The sequence below is a fragment of the Girardinichthys multiradiatus genome, chromosome 9 (genome assembly GCF_021462225.1).
Source record: "Girardinichthys multiradiatus isolate DD_20200921_A chromosome 9, DD_fGirMul_XY1, whole genome shotgun sequence".
Classification (NCBI taxonomy): domain Eukaryota; kingdom Metazoa; phylum Chordata; class Actinopteri; order Cyprinodontiformes; family Goodeidae; genus Girardinichthys; species Girardinichthys multiradiatus.
In genome coordinates, this window is record NC_061802.1 from 26,277,223 (window position 1) to 26,303,494 (window position 26,272).

Here is a 26,272-nt window from a genome sequence, read left to right on the forward strand (position 1 = left end):
TATCTGTTAACTGTCAATAAAGGCCACCAGGGCTGAAAAAATCTTTGAAAAAAAAAAATCTAAATCTAAAATCATCAATATATGTGAAAACATAAAACGCTTATTGGAAGTAAAACAGGAAGCAGTTTTTCCTTGAAGTTAAACAATACGAAAAGCATATTTGTACAACAGAATATCTGTGAAAGAAAATGAAGACGTTACATAAAGCCATAAAAAGACATTATTTGCGCTTATGTATGCTTTTTTAAAATATTGATAACACTGACATTATACATACAACACCATGTCATCAGAATTTTGTATTGAAGCTGTTATCACTAAAACCAGCATTTCTTTTTTCCCTGTGGATGGAGAGGAATGAGAACGTGCTTATTTTGAACAGCTGCACCTGACCGAGTCTAATTTCCACCATAATTTTAGGCCATGAAATTATGTAGACGCTCCACCAATAAATATTTTATCAGTGCCAGATTCATGCCTGCACCCAAGCCATTATACAATGCTGGATATACTGATATGGCACAGGTTTGACAAAAATAAAACAATATAAGATCTACAATGCCCTTTGTAATTTTTGAAGGGTGTTTATATTTTTATAGAATATATATATTTTTTTCTTCTCTTGTTTTTGAAGACATTGTGACTCTTCTAAGTTCTGACTAGAACTTCTAAGCCTGTTCCTTCCAACCATGGTTAGAAGTGAAGAAATCTTTTGGATGAGAGGTGAAACATCTTCAAGAAACAAGAGAAGACATCCAGTTGCATTCTACTTAAGCACTTAGCATCTGTCCATTTAGGTGAACATCATGCATCATCGGCTATTTTTTACCTAAAATATGACCATTACTGTGACTTAATTGTTCTTGAAAATACTTAAACAGCTGCATCTCTCATTATTGTCATTGGACTTGTTGGACCATGTTTTGCTGAATATTGGACCATTTGGACATTGCTGGACGCCACCAGGCCTTCCGGCATTTTCGGCCATTTTGTATCCCAGTATAGTCCGCTACTACAAATCCCAGCGGGCACTGCAGCTGATAGGACGGGGGCCTCACAGCTCTGAGACCACAGTCAACTATATAACAGAGTATGAGACGGCCCACCATTGCTTTCAGCTTGAGACCGATACGCGGTTACCACGCAACTGAAGCAGCATTCTGGAAAATTAGTCCCACATGGACTTTCATTTATTCTCCCCGTTGGCCAGTGACAAATTCATGAAAGAAGTTTCTGGAATAAGAAGGCCAGAAATTTCACTTTACCGATCGAAGACGTGAGTTTAACACGTAACAGAAGAAAAAACCCTCACAGAGGTTTCAAGGAGACGGATTGCCACTCTTGTTTTGTTGCAGTCGACTACTGATGGTCAGATCATATTTTCCCCTTTTGCCAAGGAGGCCATAGGACGAAGATTGTTCTTGGGTTTATCTGGGCAGGGTAGAAATAGGATTTTAGCACGATTAGATTCGCCACTTATAGTCTAATGTGTTCTGAATTGTATGGGCATGCAATCTTTTTTTTAAAACTTGACTACTATTGAATTTCGGAGGCCGCCGAGTCTCGCAAGTTGTGTTTTTACTGTGCGAATACCTAAGCGCAGGTGCGCTGTGAAACTGGACTCCTATAATAAGCCTATGGTGAAAATCAACCATTTTCTTTGTCTTCAACTTCGTGCCTTACTAGCTTGCCGCCAAAAGTTTATGATCCTTTGTCCTCTGGATTTACAACTTTGCTTGGAGGAAGTTTATGACTGCCTGTGTCCCGCTGAGCTATACTTTGGGGATTGGCCTCCCCGAGCTTCGCTCAGCATCACATTATCACTTGTTTGCCATAACTGCTGGTTTGATTCCATACACACCCACTGCTGTTTGTTTTTTTTTGTTTGGTTAGATATTTTACTCTTGTTAGTAGAACTTTGCATGTTTGATTAGGTGAAGATTATTGAATCGGAAGAGCGAGTTGTATCAGGGCTGTTGATTTAATAAATATTCACATAGATAAAGAGAAGGCGTTTGTGTTTATTTTGTGCAAGAATGATTTGTCAGTCAAAATAAGGTTAAAGTTCCCCACGTTTCAGCAGAAATGGTTGATTAAACAGTGACATCTAATAATAGTTACCAACTATTACCGAGAATTTAATAAATGTAATTATCAAAGGCTTTGAGCCACAATTACAACACCAGAGGACATCTCTGGTTTCGATTCATAAATGAGGATTTTTGGTTAAGAAATTTATTTTCTCAAATTATGATTTTTAAGTATAATTCTTGATAAATATTAATTAATCAATAATCATAATCCCAACAGATTGCATCTTGCTTAGTTTTTTGTAACCAAAACAATATTTTCTGCAGTTTAGTTCAGTTGTGTGAATTCTAATTAGTGTGTTTTTATTTTATAAGGCTGAGTTAAATAAAAATGATGATAGCAACAGTCCCTATGAATGTCTCTTAGGAATGGAGGGATTGGGATATAATGTATATAATGACGGTTGAGTTAAAGTAGCTGAATATTTACCACCTGGCAGAGCTCAGTTAAATAAAAAGTTAAAGATCAGACATCTGGTAGCACAAAAAGAACATGTTTCAGTGTTGGAACCTTGTTTTTGTGTCATATTTGTACTGACAGATTATTGTTTATCTTTATATTATTATGAACAATACATTCACATGTCACTTTATTAGATATACATTGCTAGTACAGGAATGGAAACCTTCTTCACTTCTGTCTTCACATCACATGTTTTCGACCTAACACTTAGAAATGTGTTTAAAAAAACCTTTTTTGTTTTTTTTACACCTAGTTTATGCAAGAAGATGCTCAAGACAGTTGTAGTCTACCATGTGTTCATTCTCTCATCTTACAATGCTACAGCAGGCCATCAGCAACAAGTGGTCAGCTTTAGCAAGGTTGTTCTGGATGATGTTATCTTAAAGATATTTTACAACTATTACTTTGTTAGGAGACGTATGTGCGTCACCGGTGGAGCAGAAAGAGGAAATGTTTTTTACTGCAAAAGAGGAGCTTGATGAGAGTGCAAATTAACCTTGACTTATGTTTTTTTCTTTTTTTCTGTTTCTCATGTAGAGACTCCTGTACACATGCACAGATGAAATATGAATCAGTTCACAGCTCATAAGTACAAAGGGAGTGAGAAAAGGTTCTTGGAGAATTCTACATGATTCTGGCTCTTTAATTATTGATGAGACAGGCTGAGCCTTCTTAACGATGCTCCACTCACTGCTTGATAGAAAAGGGATATTAGGTGTTTTCAGGGAAGAAGAGTGTGAGAGAATGATTGCACATAGTTACTGTAGATCAGCTGATGCTGATGTCATGCAAGCTGATGAGGACAGTCAGCCTCACACCAAATTACAATGTGGCCAAAATTAGCAGCCTAATTAAAATACAGATGCATGCAAATGCATTTATAATCTCACCTGCCTGAATGGCGACAGGGAGTAAAGTCCTAGAGACTTTCCCAAAGGTGACAGAAATAACTTTTTTAATTTGTTTTGTTTCTTGTAGATCTTTAAAAGACCATTCTGAGGTTACTTTTAAATTTCTCCAATTTCTTTTTATTAATTCAAAGAAGTCGCAATGAAATGCACTCTCACAAACAATGAACTCCCAAAGGTGCCCGTTCCATTCTAATCCTTCATGTGCTGAATTTTAACGACCAATTTTGAATGAGGCAGGAGACGTGCTTGATCTGAATAAAATAGCCTTCCTGGTTTCTTTTTAATAATATTCAGCATGATGAAGTGAGCCCCTGATAGATTGCTCTCTAAATTATCATTTTGGCCCCAGCAAGGATAGATGAAGGCCAATGGTTTGTGTTTCTCCCACACATAGTTCATTCAACACTGACGCACTTGGAAACATTACCTCACCTACAGGCCATCATTCAAGGTCTGTAATGTTATTAGTTAGTGAGTTGTTAGATTAGATGACACTTGTTGATATTATTAGATAGATAATCAGGGCTGTCGATCACTCAGTAATTGGGAAGCTTTGCCAACCTCCTACACCTCAACTGAGCTGTTTTCGTGGAGGAAGAAATATACTTTTGGTATTTCTTGTCTTAATTACAAAAACATTAAGGTAAATTTGTTGATTTAAAAATGCTGTAAAGCAATTATACTGTAAAGAAATACAGTACACTAATACATTATATGGGCCTTATGAAATAGGTTCAATTTTTTTCAAACTAACTTATCCTAAAATTCTGTTTTTCACAATTCAGTTTTATATGAATTCCACATTGTACAAAGTAAAGAGATTATTTATTAAATTGATTTCTATAGAAAAGTTAAAAGTACATAAACTATATTCCTGCTAAAATCATCAAGGAAGCAATTTTTAGCTATGTAACATACATAAAATAGCATGAGTTGAATTAAGGCTTCACAGTGGAAATGGTTGTTTCCACTTTTGACTCACTGCAAGTAGTTCCTCTGTTCAAATTTTGGCTCTGTCGTTCTGTTTCAAGTCAGTTTGTTTTCCACGTACATGTGTGTGTCCTCTCCAGGTACCCTGCTTTCCTCTCACCATCCAAAAACATGCATCTGGGATTAATTGGCTACTGTACATTTCTCTAAGTAACTGTGTCAGTGCCTGGTTGTCTGTCTTGTGTTCCCCGGGCTTTCACCAACCACTGGATAGGGCCACTAGCCCTTCTGTAATCCTGCTGCAAAAAAATAAGCTTGTATAGAAAAGGGGTGGATGCTTTTAAATGGTGTTATTATTTTCTTTAATTTTCTATCTGCATGTAACTGATTAAGTTATAACTGATCAACTATGCAGTCACTTTTTCTGCGCTGATGAACCGTTGATGGACCTGGCCTTATTTTATGAATAATTCTTCTAATAACTTGAGGCAGTCTTGGACTAGGCCTCGAGCATTGAACGTTCCGTCTGAAATGGTCAGGAGATCATTAAGTATATAAAAAAGAAAAAATTAGATTGTGATTACAAGGCCAAAGTAACTTACTCTGTCCTGACACAGATACTGTAACTTCATATTTCACATTTTTTACCAATATGCATGCAATAGATGCAGTGGTGGTGCATCTTTATGATAATCATATTTAATACACAATTAAAACTAGATGTTGACATACAGTACAATGAATGAAAAGACATACAACCTTTTATCCCTCACTGACTGACATTAAATATGACTAAATGTTGGTGTGATTTTAGGCAAAATATGCAAAGCAACCCCATCAGAAAAGCAAAAGACCTTGTGAAGATGCTGGGTGAAGTTGATGAGAAAGTGTCATTATCCAAAGCGAAATGCTTTGATAGGCCACTCGGAGAAGAAAAAAACCATTACTCCAAAAGCATCATAACAATCCACATTACAAATTGCAAATGCACCCAGAAACGAATACCTTAAATTTGGACACTGTGGTCTAATGAAAGTACAATTTACCTGTTTAACCATAATGACCACTGTGACATTGGAAGACAAAACGGGGGAGTTTGCATGGCCAGACATGGGCTTTCCCAATGGACAATGACCCTAAGCATACTGTCAGATAGGTGGCTAAAGGACAAAAGAGTCAATGTTTTGAAGTGGTTATCACAAAACTTTGATCTCAGACCGAATCAGTTGCATGAGCTCTTTCAGGAGGAATGGGTCACATTCTAGCAAACTATCTTGAGAAGACTGTGAAAAGATACCCAAAGTGTCTTGACACATGTTGTACAATTCAAAATACAATTTTATAAAATGCTATGGAAACTTATGTACACTTCTTGATTTGAAAGCAAATCTTAAAAAAAAAACTTTTCCAATTTTGTCATTTAGCAAATAGAAAGAAATGTGGTAATTTTAACTGAATTAAAACAGGAAAACATTTAGCCTGATTTAATGAAAAACAGTGACAAAAAGCCTTTTGTGCACTGCATATAAATATCTGATTTTGACTCTACCTGACAGGACTGCCGATATGAAACATGTTTTTAAATACAGCAACATAAGTGACAAGAGAAAAAAAAGTGGCAGGTGCTTTAGATTTTTATAGAAAAATGTTAGACTGGTTAGCTGTCCATGTTCTTGTATAGCCACAACTGTTGACTATTAACATTTTGTGGCTCTAGATACTGATAAATTCATGTTGCACTCTTTACAACCTTTTCTTCTGCTGAGTTCTTTCATGTTGTGTAGTAAATAGTTGCAAAACGTACTCAGAACTGTCATTTTAGAATTTGTTGACCTTTCTGTTTATTGAAATCCAATGCACTACAATGGTCCAGGTACTCATATCTGTAAAGCCCATAAAGCATTTTATTCAAACAATTAGGAAGCCTAATTTAACAGTTGTGTTGAAATCTTTGCCTGTGGAGACTTTACTAAACTGTTAGCTCAGATTACAAAGCCTGTAAACCTTTCCTCAGTGAATACCCCTGACTCACTACATATCATGAGCGAACGTGCGTAATTATGGGAAGCGTTTGCTTACTCAATGCTGGAGGCAGTGATTACCTCAGCAAGCTTCCGTAGAGTTTCAACATGGCCTGAGAGAGTGAGTGGGAGGGAGATGTGAAAAACCAGATGGCACTTTCTCAATGGCTGTTTTTGTGTGGCTGCTGACTGCAGAGGGACAAGGAATTTTCTTAGGTCACCAGTCTGTTTCCCCTGCTAAAGAGTGAAGCTCTGAGGCGGAGACATAAAAGAGAATAAACCAGGTAATGAAACTAACCAGGAGAGAAAATTTCTAAATAGCAGAGAAGCATGACGACAATTAGTGTGAAAAAGAAAAAAAAAAGTAAGGATGAAGAAGGAGGAAATGAGAAGGATGCCTCAGTGCATAATCGTATGTTCTAATTGGCACCCTAGCAGTTTCACTTGCTGGCAAGCCCTCCATTAGACTGGCAACAGTAGACACAGGGCAACACCCACTGAGGTTTTGTGTCACCATAAAGTGCCAGACACAAAGGGCAAGAGCTGGTGCAAAGGGACTTGATTAGATTAAAGAAAACAAGACTGGAGTTTCTGCTCTTTTTTTGCTCTTTGGTTGTTATGGACATTAGAAAGGGGGAAAACTAAATGTTCTTCAGTGTAGTACTTTGGTGTAGTCATCTGGTACCAGTAGTATTTTCATGTATGTAGATCTAGTTGTCGGAGTTCTGGGAGTTTCTTTCTGTTCACCTGTTTTACCTGCTACTAACTCCATACAGCAACGAGTTCCTGTTTCTCCACTAGTTGTGTTTTTGTTTTATGATTGATTTGTAATTTTATTTTGGGGATTTTAACAGCAGAATTATTTGGTTAGGTTTAGGTCAGAGCTATGTTTTTATTTCTTTCCACCCCCACAGCATGATTCTACTGCCACCTTGTTTTACTATGGGGATTGATTTGATGATGTGCAGTGTTAGATTTTCATCACATAAAGTCTTATTATAGGTTAATAGAAATCCTGAACATTTTGGACAATTGATCCTTAATATTTGTCAGCCAGCCGTCGTAATTAGTTACAGGACTACTAAAAGTGACGGCAAGGAGCATTACGGCCTCTCACAAGATGGCGTACAAATAGACAGATGTGATGACGTCACATCTAGAGTTTACACAAAGGAGATAGCTTATTTTAGCAACCCTTTTATTTCCACATGTACTTTTAAGCATCATTAATACAAATATTAATTTATGTATGAGCGGTGTGTTACAGCCGACCTGTGTTTAAGCCATTCATTTAAGTATAGTTTGTTATAAATTTAAAACACAACCCAAAGCAGCTTTATAACATCAATGCTAGTTAGCCTGCTAGCACTGAAATAGATTAGCTTGTAGCAACACAAATAAAGCAAAACACAATAAAAAAAACTGTATTTTGATTTTTTTTTATCCTAAACTAGTTTTCTCTGCCCAGACACCACCTCTTTTGTGAAGCGTTCTGATGAACAGGAGGACAGGAAGTCCAAAAGGGTCGTGAGTTGTGTGGCCTGAGATGAACAATGAAGCTGTGACAGTTTCTCTCAGTAGCAACTGGGAGAGGGATGCCTCTGCTCAGACCAGAGACACACATGAAGGAGTGCGAGACTGCGGTTCCTACGCCACTCTCTCTCAGTGCAGTGGAAGGGGAAGCTGCTTCGCTCATCGTAATTAGGGACACTGTCTCTGCCTGGCTCAGATTCTTTTTCTGCAGAAGCTCAGAAAGAAAGGTTAAGGCAGCTGGTCTTAATTTGGCTGGTTTATGATCGATGGATACATGAACATTAGATTGTACTTAACTTTGGATTCTGGATGTAGTCCTTTATTGGGCCAGCGAGATCAGGACCTTCACTGTGCAACCTGTTGATGTTTGCAGGTGAAGTAGTTTTGTACTATGACATCATGGGGATTAAAGCTGTGACTCCTCCTTCCTGGGCTGTCCTGAAATAAGTTACTGCTGTGCATTCTGGGATTCAGAGTGTTTACCAGGCTCTTTTGTTTGTGTTATTCAGTGGTTGTTCTCTCTCCATGGCTGGGCCCGACACTCTCATTTGTTTCTTATCTGTGCTTCTAGCGCTTTTTGTGATATTTATCATCTTGGACAATGTAATCTGAGTCAGCTCTGGGAATCTACTACAGGAAGACTCCCTGAAACCTACATAGGCATGCAAAGTGTGAACTCTACTAGGATTCTGTTTGCCAACAATTATTGCATTTCAAACACTTCTTTGTGATTTTAATATTGAGCACACTGATATTGCAATAACAATATATTCATGGAATACAGTGCAGCCCTAGTTTACAGTTGTGTTGCAGGTGTTCATTGCTTGGAATAGTGTTTTATAACATAACCCTGCTTCACACTTCTCCGCTACCGTATCCCTAACCTATCTGGTGCGCTCACTGGTCTTAATGGGGTTGTTTTTCCTCAATGTGCTCTACAAACAGCAATATTTATAAGGTTAAATTACACACAGATTAACTCCATTTACTAAGGTACTGTATGATTTAAAACATTCTTATTATTTGTCTGCAAATATTTTGCCCTCTTTTGATCAGCAGAATAAATTAGATCACCTGTTGGGTTATTCTAATTGGAGATTGTTAACTTGGATTTATGTCCCACTGATTAAAGTAGACAATAAGTCTACTTGTTTAAGACTTTTAGGACTTTAGTATTAATCAAAAATATCCAGTGTCTCCTTTTGCTTTATGATGAGTTATATGCTGCTGTCATTAGTCTGTATTCTGTACTTTCACTTTGACATTGCAGACCGGAAGCTAAAGCCAACACGGAGAGCTTCATATCAATCACAGCATCTGCAGCACTAGCTAGCAGGACATAATAACATTATATCAGAGCCATAATATAGTTTTCTTTCAGAGTTTCTTGCAGTAATCAAATTATTAGTTTTAAATAATAATTGTCTATCTTTTCAATTCTTTCTGAAGTTTTTTTATTGCCTTTCCATATTTTTATTAAACCGATATGTTTTTAGGACCAACAGCCTACTAAAATATACTGTGATTATAAAACAGGGCAAGGTCAAAAACACATAACGATTATATAACAATTCAAGGCAAATCAAAAAGCACAATAAAAATAGAGAGCAATGATGTAAGATTTTGCACTATAAAAGTAAAGATAAAGGTATATCAGTCACAGCATATATTTTTTTTTTTGCTGCCACTTTAAACTCAGTGTAAACATTTGCACTATTTCCCCTCTTTTCTATCATACTGTTCACCATGTTATCTGATAAGTTGTCAGGATCTGACTCCAAAAACTGAAATCAGAAATGGTGCTCCTACTGTATTTTATGTATTTTTCTCTGTCATGCGTATGAACCAAATGTACCACTATTGTATGTCTTTTAGCCAGCAACACCTTATGTCTGCTTGGCAATCTTGCACCTGTTAGTAGTGACCAAATCAACCTCTCTCCCACACACCCCAACACACTCAGATATTCAGACAGACGCGTCCTCTCCATTTTTTTTTCCATCTGCTGTCTGTTGGATTGATGAGATCAGACACAGCAGGGGTGGATGTGTCCCTCCGAGCTGTTGCTGTGGTGAATGAGGACCCAGCCCCAAGTCAGGCTGTCATGGGCTCCAGTTCTACTTCCCTGGTTAAGGTCTCTACAATTAGTTTGGATCAGAAGAGATTTGTTTTTTCGTCAGGAAAAAATATAGCTTGTGCGCTTTGTTTATCCAAATCCAACAAATGGAAGAATAGTTAAAAAGCTGTTCAATTCTGTCATTTCTCCTCATCACAAGTTCGGCAAAGTTAAATGCAATGCAAAACTATATATTTTCCTTTAACATGTTCACATAAAAAAATAAACATCAGTGTACTTTATCAGGATGTTATTTCATAGAACAGTAAAAGCATTGCAAAATGTGAAGTGGAAGGAAAATTATACATGGTTTCAAAAATCTTTTACAAGTACCCTCAAAGGTGTGATGTGTATTAAGACCCATTTCATCTGATTCCACTAAATAAAATCCAGTGCAACCACCCGACTTTAAAAAGAGATGGTAAAATTGTCAATGTCTACATGTACTTTTTACATGAGGTTGCAGATCATGATAGCTCTACAAAGTCTTGACCCGGGAGGGTTAATACATACATATGTCCAGCACAATTTTCAGATTTTCATTTTGGTTTTTTTAAATTGGAAACCATGTATCATTCTCCTTCTGCTTCACTACTGACTTTAAGGGGTACTACTACGTTTTAGAGGTATGAATCCTTTGACAATCCCTGTATATGATCATCATGAGTAAAGAACATGTTCAAATATATTTAGTCACATTGAGATCCACCGGTCAAATGTTATATTTTAACTGTGATCTCAAATCTAGTTACTGAAACATTATCATACTGATGATAATCAGCTCATATGCTGTCCCTGTCTGCCTCCCCCCACTTTAGCAGTTGTAAAATGACAGCCTGTGACACAAAGACTGTTTAGAGGGCCTTTTATGCAGTCTGATTAGAAAAGATGAGTTGATACACCAAGATCAAAGTGGCCCTACTGCTTGCTGAGAGTCATATCAAACAAAATTCATTTTACTAGCAAAAGTAACCAACACTGAGGAAAGGTCATGAACATTTCTAGACTATGACCTTTTAATTTGCCTTTGCAAATCCAGTCTGAGGCGAACAGTGCCTTTGCGGGAATTGAATTAACGAATGAAGATTATTAGTATTCAATCTTACACCTGAACAGACTGTGGTGAAAGATGTGTTGAACAAAATTCAGGAGCAACACAATCTTCTCAAAATGACACTTATTGTTGATTCATTTCAGGCACCGCACAATGAAAAAGCATTATTTAGATATAGAGATGGAGTAAAGCATGTGTCTCTCCACACCATAAATGAGTGATGAAGACCTTGTTAAGTTCCTATGGCAACTGTTAGATAATGTGTGCCATTGTCATTTCTAAAGCAAAGTCAGTGACTGAATGCAGCCAGTACTGTTTACAGTGAATTGATGATCAATAGTAAAATTTTAAGATAAACGTATTAATAAATAGGTCAGTCTCTCAAGGGAGATTTATATTACATAATTATTAAATTAATGATTCATAACTATAAAAAAATTCTAATACATTTTTATGTTGATTGGTTTAGAGACATCTATTTTGCTTACTTTAAAACAAGGAATATTTTAACTAAACTTCTCATAACCTTATCCAATCCCAACATTTTCCAGCTTTTTTTCAGTAAAAATGGTCCTTTAGTGTTAATTTGAACCTGCTAGTTTCCAGCAAGGAGCTTCCAATTTAATGGAGAATCTTTTTATCATATTTCAAATTGAGTGATTTTGAAGACAAAACAGGCAAGTGTCTCAATTGGATTGCAGCTATGGCCTCTGTTTTGGTGCAGTTAACACTTGTCTTGCAGCAAGTGCAGGCCATTTACCACTTCATAAAAGCCACTTTAAAGAAATAAATAATGCACTTGATTGACAGAGTTATACCATAACAGCCAAAATCTGACCCTGCTTTTCTATCTGCTTAAACAACAATGGATGAGTACATTTTGGAGTGTATATTGTATGAATAAGTAGACAATTCAAAGTATGCGAAGCATAGCAGAGAGATGTGCTGAAGATTGCAGGTAGCTTGAAATTGTTTGTGTTCTGCTCTTTAGAGTCGAGGTCAGTGGCAGAAGATTTTGAAAAAACCTGAAGTAAATGATTTTATAGTATTGTCCTGTTTCAAGGTAACATTAGTGAAATGACAAAACCTCTCTGCTTTGAATGGTAAAATTATAAGGTCATGCCGTTATCATATTTGTATTAAATGACAAGTTGAGATTTCTGATGAGATGTTTATCATTAGGTGTCAGAAATACCGTGTTGTTTGCCTTGGTGTTTCATCTGGAAAGTTCATTTGTTTCTGATTTTGATGTTTTTGTACCTCAGGGCCACTGCAGCTCCATCTGAACCAGGGCCCTGTACTAGAAAGCAAATTAAAAGACATGATAACGTTAATCTTAGCACAATAGTTTTGGGAATTAATTGTGATAATAGATGCTATAGTAAAACTGTCAGTTGTTTTGGCAATAGATCTGCCACTCATCAAACTGCTCTAAAACATATTATCAGAAGGCTAGTTTAGTACACCAGTTACATTGAGTAGTACATTCTAAAGCACCAAAACTTGCAGTCAATCATATTTTCAAATATTTTGATATTTACCGATGCTCAGAACCAACAGTAAAAAAAATTTCAGACTAACAATCCAGTTGTACTAACTGTTGTTTGCAACCTTTTCAAAAATTCTCAGTTAGTTTACTGTTATTATGATAAATCAAAGTTGTTATCATGAGCAAAACACAACTCAGCAGGTAGTTTTGATACTCTTCTGATAACCAGTTTATAAAAAACAAGCCCATATCTGAGGCTGTTGTTTTAATGAATGACATCACTTGATTTTATGCAACACCTTGAATATCAATATAGAATTGTGTGCACAAACTGAGAGCAGGAGAGAATAAATGACCAAGAAGAGGGAAGTAAAAAAAGGACAGAGTAAACTGTGGGAGGCAGAGAAGCGTATATTAACTGAACCGACCAGAGCAGTGCTGTAGGAGTCCTCCACACAATTTCTTATTCTGTCAAGACAATAAGCTACACACACACACACACGCGCGCTCTTGTTTTGCTATGTAGTGAGGACCATGTGTGTTGACTCCCATTGATTTTCAGTCATTTTCAACCCTTTCTCTGACCTTACCCTGACAATAACCCTAAACCTAACAATTACCAGTGCATGCCTAACCCTAACCTTAACTTAAACTCAATCACACCTTAGTCCTAAACCTAACCGTTTGCAAAAAAGGTCATGAGGACCAGCAAAATGTACTCACTTTGGTACAAATGGTCCTCAATTTGATGGTGATATCGGAAAATTGGTTCTTACTGTGATGCCAAAACAGGAACACACACACACACACACACACACAAAACCTTAAACTTGGGCAAAACTGCAAACATCTAATCTACTGCTTAAATGACAATATTCTTATTTTTAGAGGATCAGTCACCCTTTTTGGCCTTTATGTATTATGAAGAACAAGTATAACTAGACAGAGGCAGGAGTCCTGAAGGACAGATTATCTTAAAATGGTCTGAGTGTCATGTTTAGTATGTTAAGAGTAGTTCCAAAATATATACAAGAACCTGGGATGAGCATTGTTAAGGTTTAATGATCTAAAAAGAAAAACGTACAGATCTTGCACATGGAGGACAAAACATTGAGGAAGGAGGAACCTGTATGTTACAGCAACAGCCAGTGGTTATATGCAGAGAAGATGGTGGAGAATAGCATTGAATCAAAAGAGGGAACTAAATTAGCCACAAAGGAAACAAACCAAGAAGAAAATATACTAACACAAGAAATAGGGACAAAACTAAACCAAAAGCAATAAACTAATAAGGTAGGACCTTTCTTACACTAATGAACACAGTGAACCGAATACGCAAGACCATTGTAACAATAATAAAGAACTCAGAAATAATTAAAACACAAGCACATTAAAACAAACACCCAAGGATCATAACACTGAGTGCACAAGAAATGAACTTGTATTGATAAAACTTGTAAGATAAAACTCAGCAAAAAGGGAGTTATTCAGATGCTCAAACACAAACAAACCTAGCTGTACCACCAGTCGCCAAAAATGTCTCCGTCTGAGATTGTTTTGGACCAAAACGCAGACAACAACTGGGCAGCAGCATGTTCAGAGAAGGCTAGTTTTAATAAGGCTTGAAATCAACACTTACAATTCCGCTGGGAGGAAAAAACTCCGTAGCACAAAAACAGGAGAACATGAGGAGCTCAAGGAGAGACGGGACATAACACAAGGAACCAGCGGGGAACTAAGAAAACAGACCAACTAATATATAGAAAGAAATGAGTGTGGAACAATAGACAGGAAATCAATGGAACAGGAGACAGGTGTGACATGGCTAGCAGGGAGGCTGAAGGACAGGTGAAACTAATTACAAGACTAAACCATGGTAGAAGGGACTGAATAACAAACTCAGAGAAACAGATCTAAGAAAACTATAACAACCTGGAAAATAAGAACTAACTAAGTAACCTGAAGACATAGAGGAAGACCTAACTGAAAAGTAAACAAACCCCAACAAATACTGACTGAACTAACTGGGAGGGAAGCAAAGAAAGCGATGACATGGTATAAATACAAATCAAAATGTAAACAATAAATGGAACTGAGTATAACGGCAAACAATGACTAAAAGCTAACCTATCAGAAGGAACTGAAACTAGGGATATGGCTGGGAAGAACTACAAATATAAAAGGAAACAAACACTGAGTAAATAATAACTGAAGGGGAACTAATGACAAGAGGAGGAACAGGGAAAAAACTAATAAACTAGAAGAGTGCACCAAGAACAAATAACCTAACAATAAAGAAACACAGAAACATTAAGCGAGAAAGTAAACTAGAAAACCCAAAGAAGCAAAGAGAACTGAAATAATAATAATAAGAGGAGAAAACCATTCTAAGTTATGAATAAATGAGAAAGCAACCACCAAGGGAACTATGGGCGAGGGTATAAAGAACTACTAAAACTAGGAGGCAGGAGAGAGAACAAAACTATCAGGGAACAGAAGAAAAAAATGAACATAACTACTAAACCCAAAGGAATAGAAACATCTAGCTGAAAAGTAAACTGTCAAAGTGTGGTTTGTGGGCGGACCAAAGTGCAGACAAGAGCTGGGCAGCAACATGTTGTAAAAGGTTTTCAGCTTTATTTCCAGAGGTTTTTAAAGAAACCAAACAAGGCACTGCAGATACAAACAAAAGTCCAGATCCAAAAAACTTACAAGATAGGTTCTGCAGGAACATGGAAAAACTCAGCACAAATACGTGGGTTGAGAACGGGGTATGACAAACACAAGGGACCAGCAACAAACAATGACACAAAACCAACTAATATACTGAGGGATAACAAAGGGCAGGTAATCAGAGAAAACAGGGAACAGGTGTGACAAGGAGGCAGGGAGGCAGAAGGAACAGGTGAAACAAATACAAGACTGAGGATGGGCAAAGTAACTAATAAACAGAAACACAGACCAAGCAAACCTATAGACAAAGATAAATAATCAAATGGGGAATAAGAAAACTAGAATAATCATGACTAAAGTAAACAGAGAAACTAGAGGGAACATAGGAACAACAATAACAACCTAAGAACAAACAAAGAACCCATAAAGAAAACCTGAATACAAAAGTAAACAAACCTAACCACACTGACTGAATTAACTGGAAAGGAAACAACCATAAGAAAGCTTAATGAGGGAGGAGAACAACAAAACACCAGGAGGCAGTAGAGGGAGAAAAACAAACTAATAAACTTAATAGAAACATCTAGACAAAATAAACGATCACAAGAAACCATAAAACAAAGTCCAAAATGTCACTCTGTGACATAAACAAACACAAAACCACAACAAAGTCCAAAATGGCAGATCCTGACAAAAAATCTGCTTTAGTTTAAGATTTTGAAAAAGTAATTCTTACAAAGTGACATAGGCAAGGAGGAAGGCAGAGATGGATGAAAAAATCAAACACAGTTAATGGAAAAAAATAATCTTCTAGACACGAGGTCCAAAATAATAAAAAAAGAAGAACAGGACAGAAAATGAAAAAAGCAAAACAAAAACAGAAAAACACAATCCCCCAAAAATTCAGCAGTAGATCAAAAAACAGAAACACAAGGAAAGCAATGGACAAGAGACAACAGATAACCGATAACAGTGAACCAGCAAAGAGATGTCAAATGTGAAAGAATCATAGGGGAATATATACTGTGGTGAGGTGATCAGTGGGACAAGAGACCGGTGGGAGATTAATTAACATGATCAGAGAGCAGATGCAGAGGGAATCTAGTGGAACAAATGGAGAAACACAAACTAAACACACAAGAGACCAGAGACGAGGAACCTTATCTTGGTTTTTTGCCAAAACAATAAAATAGTAAAGGGAAGAAAACATTGTGTCCTCTTCTGTGTATATTTATGCTTAGTCACTTAAAATCACTAGTAAACAACATTAGTTATTGTTTTTTTGGTTTTAATTATTATTTTTTAGAGTAAATGCAATAATGCAGGATGCAACACACTTTACAGGACATCATAAAGAAGCAACATTGTTTAGATGCATGTTCTCATGTTCTTTTGCTACATTTTTCAAAACTGCTTTGAAATACTCTTTATGGCTCTAATTCGTCTAGAGCCATTGCTTCTAAATAACATCATGTGCTAATAGTTTGGTTGGTCTAAGAGCTCTAGCAACCTGGAAGCCCAAACAGTACCATCATCATTTTTGTGAGAGAAGTTAAGAGTATTTCTTTAAATTTCACCACTTCCTGCACAAATATTGTCTTATTCGTTCGTTCATATTGTCACTTTTTTGAGGTGTACAATTTTCAGTTTTTTTCATACTGTTTATTAGTGGAATTATATTTGCTTCAAAAATGTGCTTTTGTGTCTTACTTTAAGATACCTGCAGTGTCATTAATGAAAGATCTGTAGGTAAATTTGTTGCAGTGATCAGGTGTGCTCCTATTAATAAATGCGTGGCTTGACGATGACATGGGACATAAGTCACAATGTTGTCGGTATCTGGCTCTGACGGTTGTCACAACAGATCTGTCAAGAGCTGTGAAGCTGTTGCCTCTGCAGGGTTTATCAGTGGTACTCACTTATCACGACTGACACCACAAAGCAGGCCATCATCTATTTGACAGCTCCCTTTGAATAAAAGTGACTTTAATAACTTGTAAAAAACCCGTGAAATATGCTAAACCAGTTAAAGTGACTGCTACTGGTTCAGTCAGTCTAACCTTCAGAAGCATTTCACCCCCCCAGGGTCCACTCTGAATCTCTCACACACTTCTTTATGGTTTAGCTGGGTTAAAGGGTGAATTGTGATATTGTTAAAAAAAACATATAAAGGCAGCACCAGAGAATGTGTGTTTGGCATTTGCGTGCAAATAAGTTTACACCTGTATGTATCTAGCTCATATGTACATAATTCTTCTTTCTTATTTTTTTCTCTCCATTTAAGTTTATATATTTATATTTAATGCATGTACGCTGTGAGCGTGTGAAACTGAAGTCAAATTCCTTGTTTGTATGCGCAAACGTGGCCTATAAAGCTGATTCGGATTAAAAAACAATAAAATGATTTTAGAAATTTTTTTTTTATTTGAGAAAAAGTATCAGAACTCACCTCACTGTATGTGACATCTCTGACCCAGTGTTTGCAAAGCCAGCAGTGCAGCAGGTTTGAATCTTAGGTTTGTCTTCTCCTGCACCCAAATTTACCACCAGCTTTCAGCTGATGGTATTTTTCTACACAACGCTCTTGTCAATGAGTATGTGATGTTATTTGCTCTGATTATTAATTACAGATACTATTTGCTAGGTGAAGCTATTATAAGCCTTGTTCCACCTCTGCATTTAGTGTCAGATTTAGCACAGGTAAAAGTTTTTATAAATTTGCCCATAAATGGGTGCACCCATTATATTCTTCTAATGGAAATATATCTTGGGCCCACTTTAAATAGACAATGCAAACAAATTAACTACAAAAAAATTTTTTTTTAAAATTATTTAGCATTAAAATGTTTTCATACAAAAACACATTGTATCCCATTGTATTTCATGTGGTATCTTTGTCATGATAAATTATTAATTCTGTTCCAAGCTTGATACTATAAGCTTATTTATCAAATACAGGCAAAATAATCCTTGAGTATGTCTATGTAGAAGCATTAATCGGCTGAACAACTGATGATTTCTGAAAGGAGTATCCCATTTCGCAATGGAAAATTATAACTACCTCTCCTTATAACTTGCATAGAGGTTTGCGCTAACAGCAGGAAATGAGATTCTGCTGTTTTCACAAAACAAAATGATGGCCAAGTGCTTTTATTAGTATGAACTATTATAATATTTTTACTTGATAGTGATAGACACAAACATAAATAATATAAAAACACTTCCAAAGCAAGTTTTAGATTGGTTATGACAACCCTCATCTGCAACAATTGTCTTTTAGCTTTTCTGACACAAAAAAATTGATAGACAACAATTAAATGAATAAAAACGTAAAAGCAAATAGGACTTTTAAAAATAGTTCAATTGAATTAAAATAAGATGGAAAAAATCAAATGAGCTACAAAGTCAGAAAACAAAGTAAGTAAAAAGACAGAAGGTTTGTTGCTGAACTGGCTAAAATTTAGCAGCTTTCTTTTAAAAATCACATCTAAAGTGCACAGATAGTTAAAATACTATACTGTTTCAATGCAAAAGCTATTTGATCAAAATATGTCTTAAAGAGATATTCACTCACTAGAGAGACTAAAGGCAAAGGGGCACTGTGTCAGAATTTGTAAGGTAGAAGCTGAACCAAAATGCAGACAGGAATGTGGGAGCAGTAAAGTATTTAATGTAAATGTAACTTTAATGTAAACGAGTAAAGTATTTAATGAAAATAAAGACAAAACTTACAGCATGGCGTGAGGGCAATAGGATGTAGAACACAAAGTCAACAGAAGAATCCAGCAGTGAACAATTAGAACCAATGAGTATATATAATGAGGGTGAGGAGGAAAATAACAAATGAACTAGAAGGGGCACTCAGATGAAATAGGGAGCAGCTGAGGCAGAGAGAAGACAGGGAAGCTGAAGGAAGGGGACTAATTAACCTGAGCAGAGCAGAAAGACAAAGAAACCCAGAAAAGTATCTAACAGGAAATAACTCTAGATGTACAAAGTATACTAAAGGACATACGAAGGAACTAATAAGGAAAACATCTAACAATAATGAGCACAGAGAAATAAACTAATGAAAGCAAGACCTTAAGAACAAAATAAACAGCAAAGAAATGGTCAAAAAAAAAAAAAAAAGAAAATCAAAACCCAAACACCTCAGGATAGTGACATGCTGACATTACTGTTGTGCTCCTCTGTAATGGCCACGTCCAAATGTATAAATCAGAAACTAGAGCAATATTACAGACTAGTAAGAAAGTTTTTTTTTGTCTATTGGTCTCTTCATTCTGACCTATAATATAGTGTATATAAAATACATGTTATCATTTTCATTAGGTTCCTGTTAAGTGATATTATTCCACCTTGCTGGGTGACATTTTAGATGGCTCTGGGTGGGGTCTGAGATGGCCTTTTCAGCCTGACAGCAAATTCCTGTGTATGACTTTCCCTTAGCAGAGCTCTCTAAGGCTCTATGCTGTTTAAATGCACTTTAACTTGAGAATGTGATTGTATTTTGCTGGTATGTTGAGGAGAAAATCACTGGATGATAACACCGTCTTTGTTATGTTTATGTATCTATAATCCCCTTTTGTGTTATGATTAGGGGCTGTTTGGTTTTTGGTTTCGGGTTTTTTCTTTATATGTTATTTCACAGTTTGAAGTTTTAGTCTTGTTCATGTTTTGTCAAGTTTGGTTTTTGGATGTGGTCATGCTTTAGTTTCACGTTGTTCTAGTTTCTGTTTGTTTGTATTCAAGAGTCTGTTTTGTTCTGTCTGTCAATTATCTTTATTTGGTTCACCTGCACCTAGTTAATCTGTCTTGCTTACCTGGTTCACTCTCCATATATACACACCTGTTCTGTTTATGCCTCGTGGAAACATTTTCAGATCTTGCTCATGTCTTGTTTTTCGGCTCATGCCATGTCTGTCTTGCCAGCCCATTTATAATTTTGTTCCTGCCTCTTCTGAGAGTGAGTTTTTGTTTTTTAGTCATTAAATCCTTTTCACTTACCATCATGCTGCCTGCTAGTCTGCATTCTGGGTTCCTCCGTTGCTCTAGTCCTAACATTTTGTCTGGACTGTAACATAAGGCCCACATATGTTGATTATGTGCAAAATACAGTTTGATATTAATAAATATTTCTGTTTCAATGAGCAAATCAAGCTACTGTAAAATAATAAATGAATATCTTTTTATGAGACAAAGGGAAGACTACAGGGAGGAAATAAATGGTCCTCCAAACTGGTTATTTGTGCCAAATCAGCCATGTGTCATGCTTCCCCCGGCAGATTAATATCTGCCAGATTCTGTGGCCAACCTTCACCTTCCCCATCTCCGATAGAAAGGAGGTGCCAAGGTCCAGACGGCCTGAGTGTTTCAGAGCTTCCATAGTAATGGTTGTCCAAGATTGTGAATGAGAGAGCAGCCCTTTGCTGAGAGTTTCAGCTTGTATTTATTCTGATTCATGTTTAGGATACATGTTTCTTTTCATTTAGACAATCAAGTTAGCCTTTTATATTCTGAGTGCCTCTATTAAAACTAAGTATAGCAAAAATCAAAGCAGCAACATAAGGAGGGAAGAGCAAAGACCCAGTTAGTTTGTCCTTTAGCTTCTGATTTTTGTTTCTATGCTTTTTTTGCTGCAGAGGTCAGGCTAAGCTTTTATTTGTTCTCTGTTTAATTCTCTCTTTGAGCACAAAGTCTCATTAAGCTATACTTTTAGTACTATACTCTTTTATTTTGAAAAGCTCGTCACATCAGTCGGTTTTGTCTTCTAATCCCTTTTCACACCTAAGTTTTAACCCATAACAGCATTTACATGTAAAATCATGTAAATTATCTGAAAGCTTCAGAATAAATACAGGCAAAGCTTTTTAGTACAAGAGGGAATTCTTTTTTTATTGGTTTATTTGTTCTAATTTATATTTGTGCATGTTTATGTTAAGGCAAATTTTTTAAAATCCTGACAATCAAACCACTTTGACTGCAAACCACAGTGAGACCTTTCGCAGAACCTCCTCTGTTACAATGATACTCTGGATGCTGGAACGCTTGCAGACGAACTGGCTAAATACACACAGGAGGAGGAGATGATTGTGAGCAGGTGTGTTCAATCAGGCTGGCAGGGAAGTGCAGGCAGCAGAGGAGGGGAAAGTAAAACTGCCATGTCACATTTGGAGGTTTCTAAGAGAACACTAGAGAACAAACAGCATCATGAAGAACAAGGAACAGACCAGTGAGCCCACGGATAATGTTGTGGAGGCGTTCAAAGCAGGCTCAAATGTAATATTATAAAACAATATTTTCTGACTTTGAACCTCTTATGGAGAGCTGTTCAAGACATAATATGAAAATGGAACGAGGATGGCACAACTGCAAACTCGGGGGTGGCCCAGTTGTTGGGGGCCTCTGATATAGGAGACAGAGCAAACTTGCAGTAGAAAGTGATCTGGTCATATGAGACCAAAATTGAACTTTTTGATTTAAATAGAAAACAATGTGTGGCAGAAAAGTAACACTCCACATCACCCTGAGCCCAACATCGTCCCAGTGATACATGGTGGTGGCAGCGTAATGCTGTTGGGATCCTTTTCTTTAGCAGTGAAGCTGATCAGAGTTTCTGGGAAGATGGAAGGAGAAGTTTTGAGGCCATGGGGAGGGTCACCTTCCAGCAGGACGATGCTAAACGTACATTGAGAATTACAATGGAATGGTTTTAATCCAATGATATTCACTTGTTAGAATGGCCCAGTCAAAGTCCAGCCCTATTTCCAATGGCTCAAGCCATTAAAGGAATAACAGTAGATTTATTTAGGATGCTACTTTTAGGCACACCATTTTTAACTAACTAATGGTTTGAAGAAAGATTGGAGGAAGAGATGGTCAAAATGAAGAATCTAATCCCAGATGTTTTTACAAGGCAGGAGAACAAATGCTTTGCATTAAAAAGGGAAAAAGAAAATAAGGGATGAGGAAGAACCTGTATAATTCTTAACTGGTTTGATTGGATGAGAAGAAGACGAGGAAGGTAGTAATCGCAGGTGGGAAACTCATGAAGATGTTTCTATTTCTGCATTTGCATCAAGGATGGTGAGCTATTTTAATCTTTCTCTCATCTTTTCTTGTTCTTCCCTCCTTCCCTTTTTTCTCCTAATTAAAACAGATGACGTTCTTTGTCTGCTAGAACTATAGACGAGACTAATTCTCACCACTCTATCATAGAAATGTAATTGGTTCTGTGCTGCTTTGTTATAATCAAATGTGCATTCCCTGTGGTGGAAATTAGTGTGCATAACGTAGGTACTTAAGCACTGCTGTGTACATAAATCCTGGTTAATAATCATTTTGTTCAATCTATTGATCAGTTAACTTCAATTACAAGCCTGTTTACAATGTAGTTTGGATACTATGATATATGTAAGTAAAAACAGGATTTATCAGTCACCTAAACCTGTATTTTACTGAAAGGAAAAAAGGGATAAGATATTCATACTAAATACTAAACAATAATTGTGAATTATTTACCCAGGTGACATCCATTTATCTGAATCAGTATCTAAACATTTCTCCCTTTTAAAAACACACTATTATTTGACTTCTTAAGACAGACTTCTACACAGACATAACAAAGCCTCATGTTCTGCTTTGAGAATTAACAGTTCATTCATTTAAAAAGCCAGGGCCTCAGTAGTGCATGGGAGAGACATACACAGCCACAACAGCCTGTCACTCCCTCCTTATGCAAGTCACCAGCTTGATCATACACTGTGGTGTGGTGACCACAAACCAGCCGATTTGATTGTATTGGTGACTCTGGGGCAAAGAGGACACCCATGGGTGGAGATTTTGGATTGTCACAGGTTGACAATCTCATCCTGATATCGCTCTGCATTGAGATAGACTCCATGGGTGACAAACCTTGTTTGTCCAGTAAGGGGGATGCCACCCTACACCACCAAAATGATTCCCCCACAAGCTGTTTGACATTGGTAGAGAGGACTTGTCATGTTTTTCATGAGCACAATGCAAACACTCAACTTTGCTGTTTAGCCCACAAATATATTTTTCATTACATATGTGGTCCTGTATAAAGGGAAATAAACTGGCTTTCCAACAGTACTTAATTTCTGGACTAAACTTAGTTTGGGAAATACAGTAGGTTGCCTTTCGGATCCCTCCTTATTAACTTGGTATTTGCTTTTTCCACATTAATGTTTTAGTAAAGATCTGTTGATTTTGAATGTTGGACTAAATATAATTGTTAAATTATCCAGTCCAATGTATGACACCAAACCAAAGGCAAACATTTGTTGCCATTCCTTTGCTAAGTTGGACTTCTGTAAGTGTTTGATTTTTATGCTCTGTAGCAGATATATCTTACAATATTAAGCTTTTGCCTTATTCCTGGGGGTTCTGTGTTTGGAATGACTCTATGGGCAAGCAGTGTTCAGTCCAGATCCACAGGAGCTGCTTGATCACTACTGATTTAAATGGATGAGCCATTATCCATTCACATGGGCCTGCAGAAATTGGTGACCAGCTGAGAAGATAATGCAGCTAGCTAAATCAGCTTTGTTCTTTCAGGGACATATCTCTTTTTGACAAGGTGGTTCTGTGATATGGCTGTAAAGTGAAACTCTCTTTGAGCCAACTTGGCTCCTATCATACTAGAGTGTTTTTGTTCTTGCAGGGTTACATATACAACTTGCTCCAACCATAAGCAGCAAATTGTGTGCTTGCCACCTTGTGAGTGCCAGTCTTTAAACAGACATAAGTAGAAGCAGGGCATAAAGGAAAAAGACAGATGTGCAGACGCACAGCTGTAAGGCCAAATCTCAAATTATAAAAGGCTAACTGTAAATTGATGGAACATATGTTAGCTAATAAGTAAAATTTCTCATGAGTTAGAGGGGAGCTTTGAAATTGCTTGCTCAATGGTGCAGTTGTTGACTGCGACAGGGTACAATCAGCTGTTTGTGAGGCGAGTGTGACCATGTAACATGGTTCCTTATGTTTGTCATGTATTAAAATACTTCAGCAGGCGCGGTGTGTGGCAAAGCGGTAGAGAGTGAGACCCATAGACGGAGGCCTCAGTCCTTGACGCAGCTGTCCCTGGTTTGAGTCCCGACAACGGAGACCAATGCTGCTAGTCTTCCCCTTTTCTGCACCCCTTTTAGAGCAGAAGGTGTGGCTTGCGTTTGTTGCTGTTGCTCACCATTAAGTTTCAGGTTCCTGCACTTTAGAAATTTCAAGTTCCCCCTTTTACATGACTCAAAATTAGGTTGTGAATGGGGCGGCGCCAGATGTAGTGGGAGAACAGGCGTCCAACATGGGGAGGCCAGTTCTCAATGCAGCTTTCCAGGGTTCAATTTATCGCAAATTAAAGCATTGACTTCTGAAAAATGATCAAATCCCGTATCCAAGCATCACTACTAGCATAGAGAGTGTGAATACATGGTGCTTAAATAATTAGCTAATAGTTATTGCAGTCCAAGCTGTTCCTTGCTATATTGATATTGTGTACAATAATATTGATAATGATAAATCTGTCATATATTTTTCAGGACTAATCATACTTATGATTTCTGATTTAGTTGGATTAAAATCATTACCGCGGGTGATTCAGGAACCCACCACCTCTCATTTTAAATTTATTGTATCCTGAAGTTTTAGGGTTTCAAGAGGTTCAGTTCTGGAAATCTAAAGCTTCAATGATCTTCTACCTTTTTTTTATTTCCTCTTTTCTCCATCCGTCTTTGTCTTTTGGTCTGTAAGTAAGCTCAAGTGAAAAACAGAAAAACATCAGAGGGAAAGTATAATTGGAAAGGGGGTTGACAAAAAAGTGTAAAGAGGGAGCGAGAAGCAGAGAGAGGTTAAGGGATGAAGAGCAGCACAAGAGAACTTAGAGAAATTGAGACAGGAGGGCAAACTAATGAGGGAGCAAGGGCTCAGATCACCTGACGCTGTTTTTTTTTTGCCTGTCACTCTGAGAGCTAAAGGCCACAGAGGTGTATCTGAAGAGCAGAGAAGACAAAACAAGACCAACAAAGTAAAAATTAAAGTTTTGAAGGATTCTTGTTTTGTGTAGTAGATAAGAACCTGTGTTTATGTGATATGTTTGTCCATAGGCATGGTGTCTCTTCAGCTTAAGGGTATCCTGCCCACCCATGATGGAGCTATTCTTTGTTCTCCTCCTAAATAGCAGTTGTCACATCCATCCTCCCACACACAAGAACATAAGCAAAGGTTCCCCCCCCCCTTCCCAAAAAAATGCAGCTGTTTTCTGTGGTTTTGGCTTTGCTGCAGAACCTCACATCATCTCCTTCGATATCTAAACGGTGCAGCCGTTTTCCAACAATGGGGGTTTACGTGTGTGTGAGTCTTCTCGTTGCTACAGCTCCACACAGCTTATAAGGCATAAAATTGTGGCATTCATGTGACAATCCTGTTGTGTGTCTTTTGCTTGTGTGGGTTTTTATATTTAGGATCCTAGCTGCAGCAGGGGCTCATATGAACATCTCAGTGGATCTGAGGACTCTGAGGGCTGTGAGAGTCCTACGTCCCCTCAAACTGGTCTCCGGCATACCCAGTGAGTGTCATATATTTCAGTTTCTAGTTTTAGCAAATTGACTAAAACTTTTAAAATATATCCTGTTGCACCTGTTCTTATTAGTGTTTCAAAGTTGTTTGTTTTTTACATTGTTTATTCTATTAAATTACTTTAGACATATTTAGGCCACATTTGCTCACCTGCCTACCTAAAGAATAAATATATTTTTATATATAAATTATGAGAAATATGATTAAATGACACAGGTGGTTTCATTAACATAGATATTTCCTTGAAAATTTGTCCAGTTACAACCACAAAACATTTGTTTGTTTTTCAGTGGATTTTTATGTGAAACACCAACACAGTGTCGCACATAAATGAGAAATGGAAGAAAGGGGATATGTGGTTTTTAAGATCTTTTACAATTAAAAATCTGAAAATTG

The 26,272-nt window shown here is 37.1% G+C and overlaps 1 protein-coding gene across 1 annotated transcript in view; it reads left to right on the forward strand.

The window, feature by feature from the left end:
• LOC124873256 (voltage-dependent R-type calcium channel subunit alpha-1E) overlaps positions 1–26,272 on the forward strand; it is a 187,815-nt gene that overhangs the window by 94,704 nt on the left and 66,839 nt on the right. Inside the window, exon 6 of the mRNA XM_047373777.1 lies at positions 25,762–25,865. Coding sequence (XP_047229733.1) covers positions 25,762–25,865 — 104 coding nt within the window. The remainder of the gene's footprint in view (positions 1–25,761; positions 25,866–26,272) is intronic.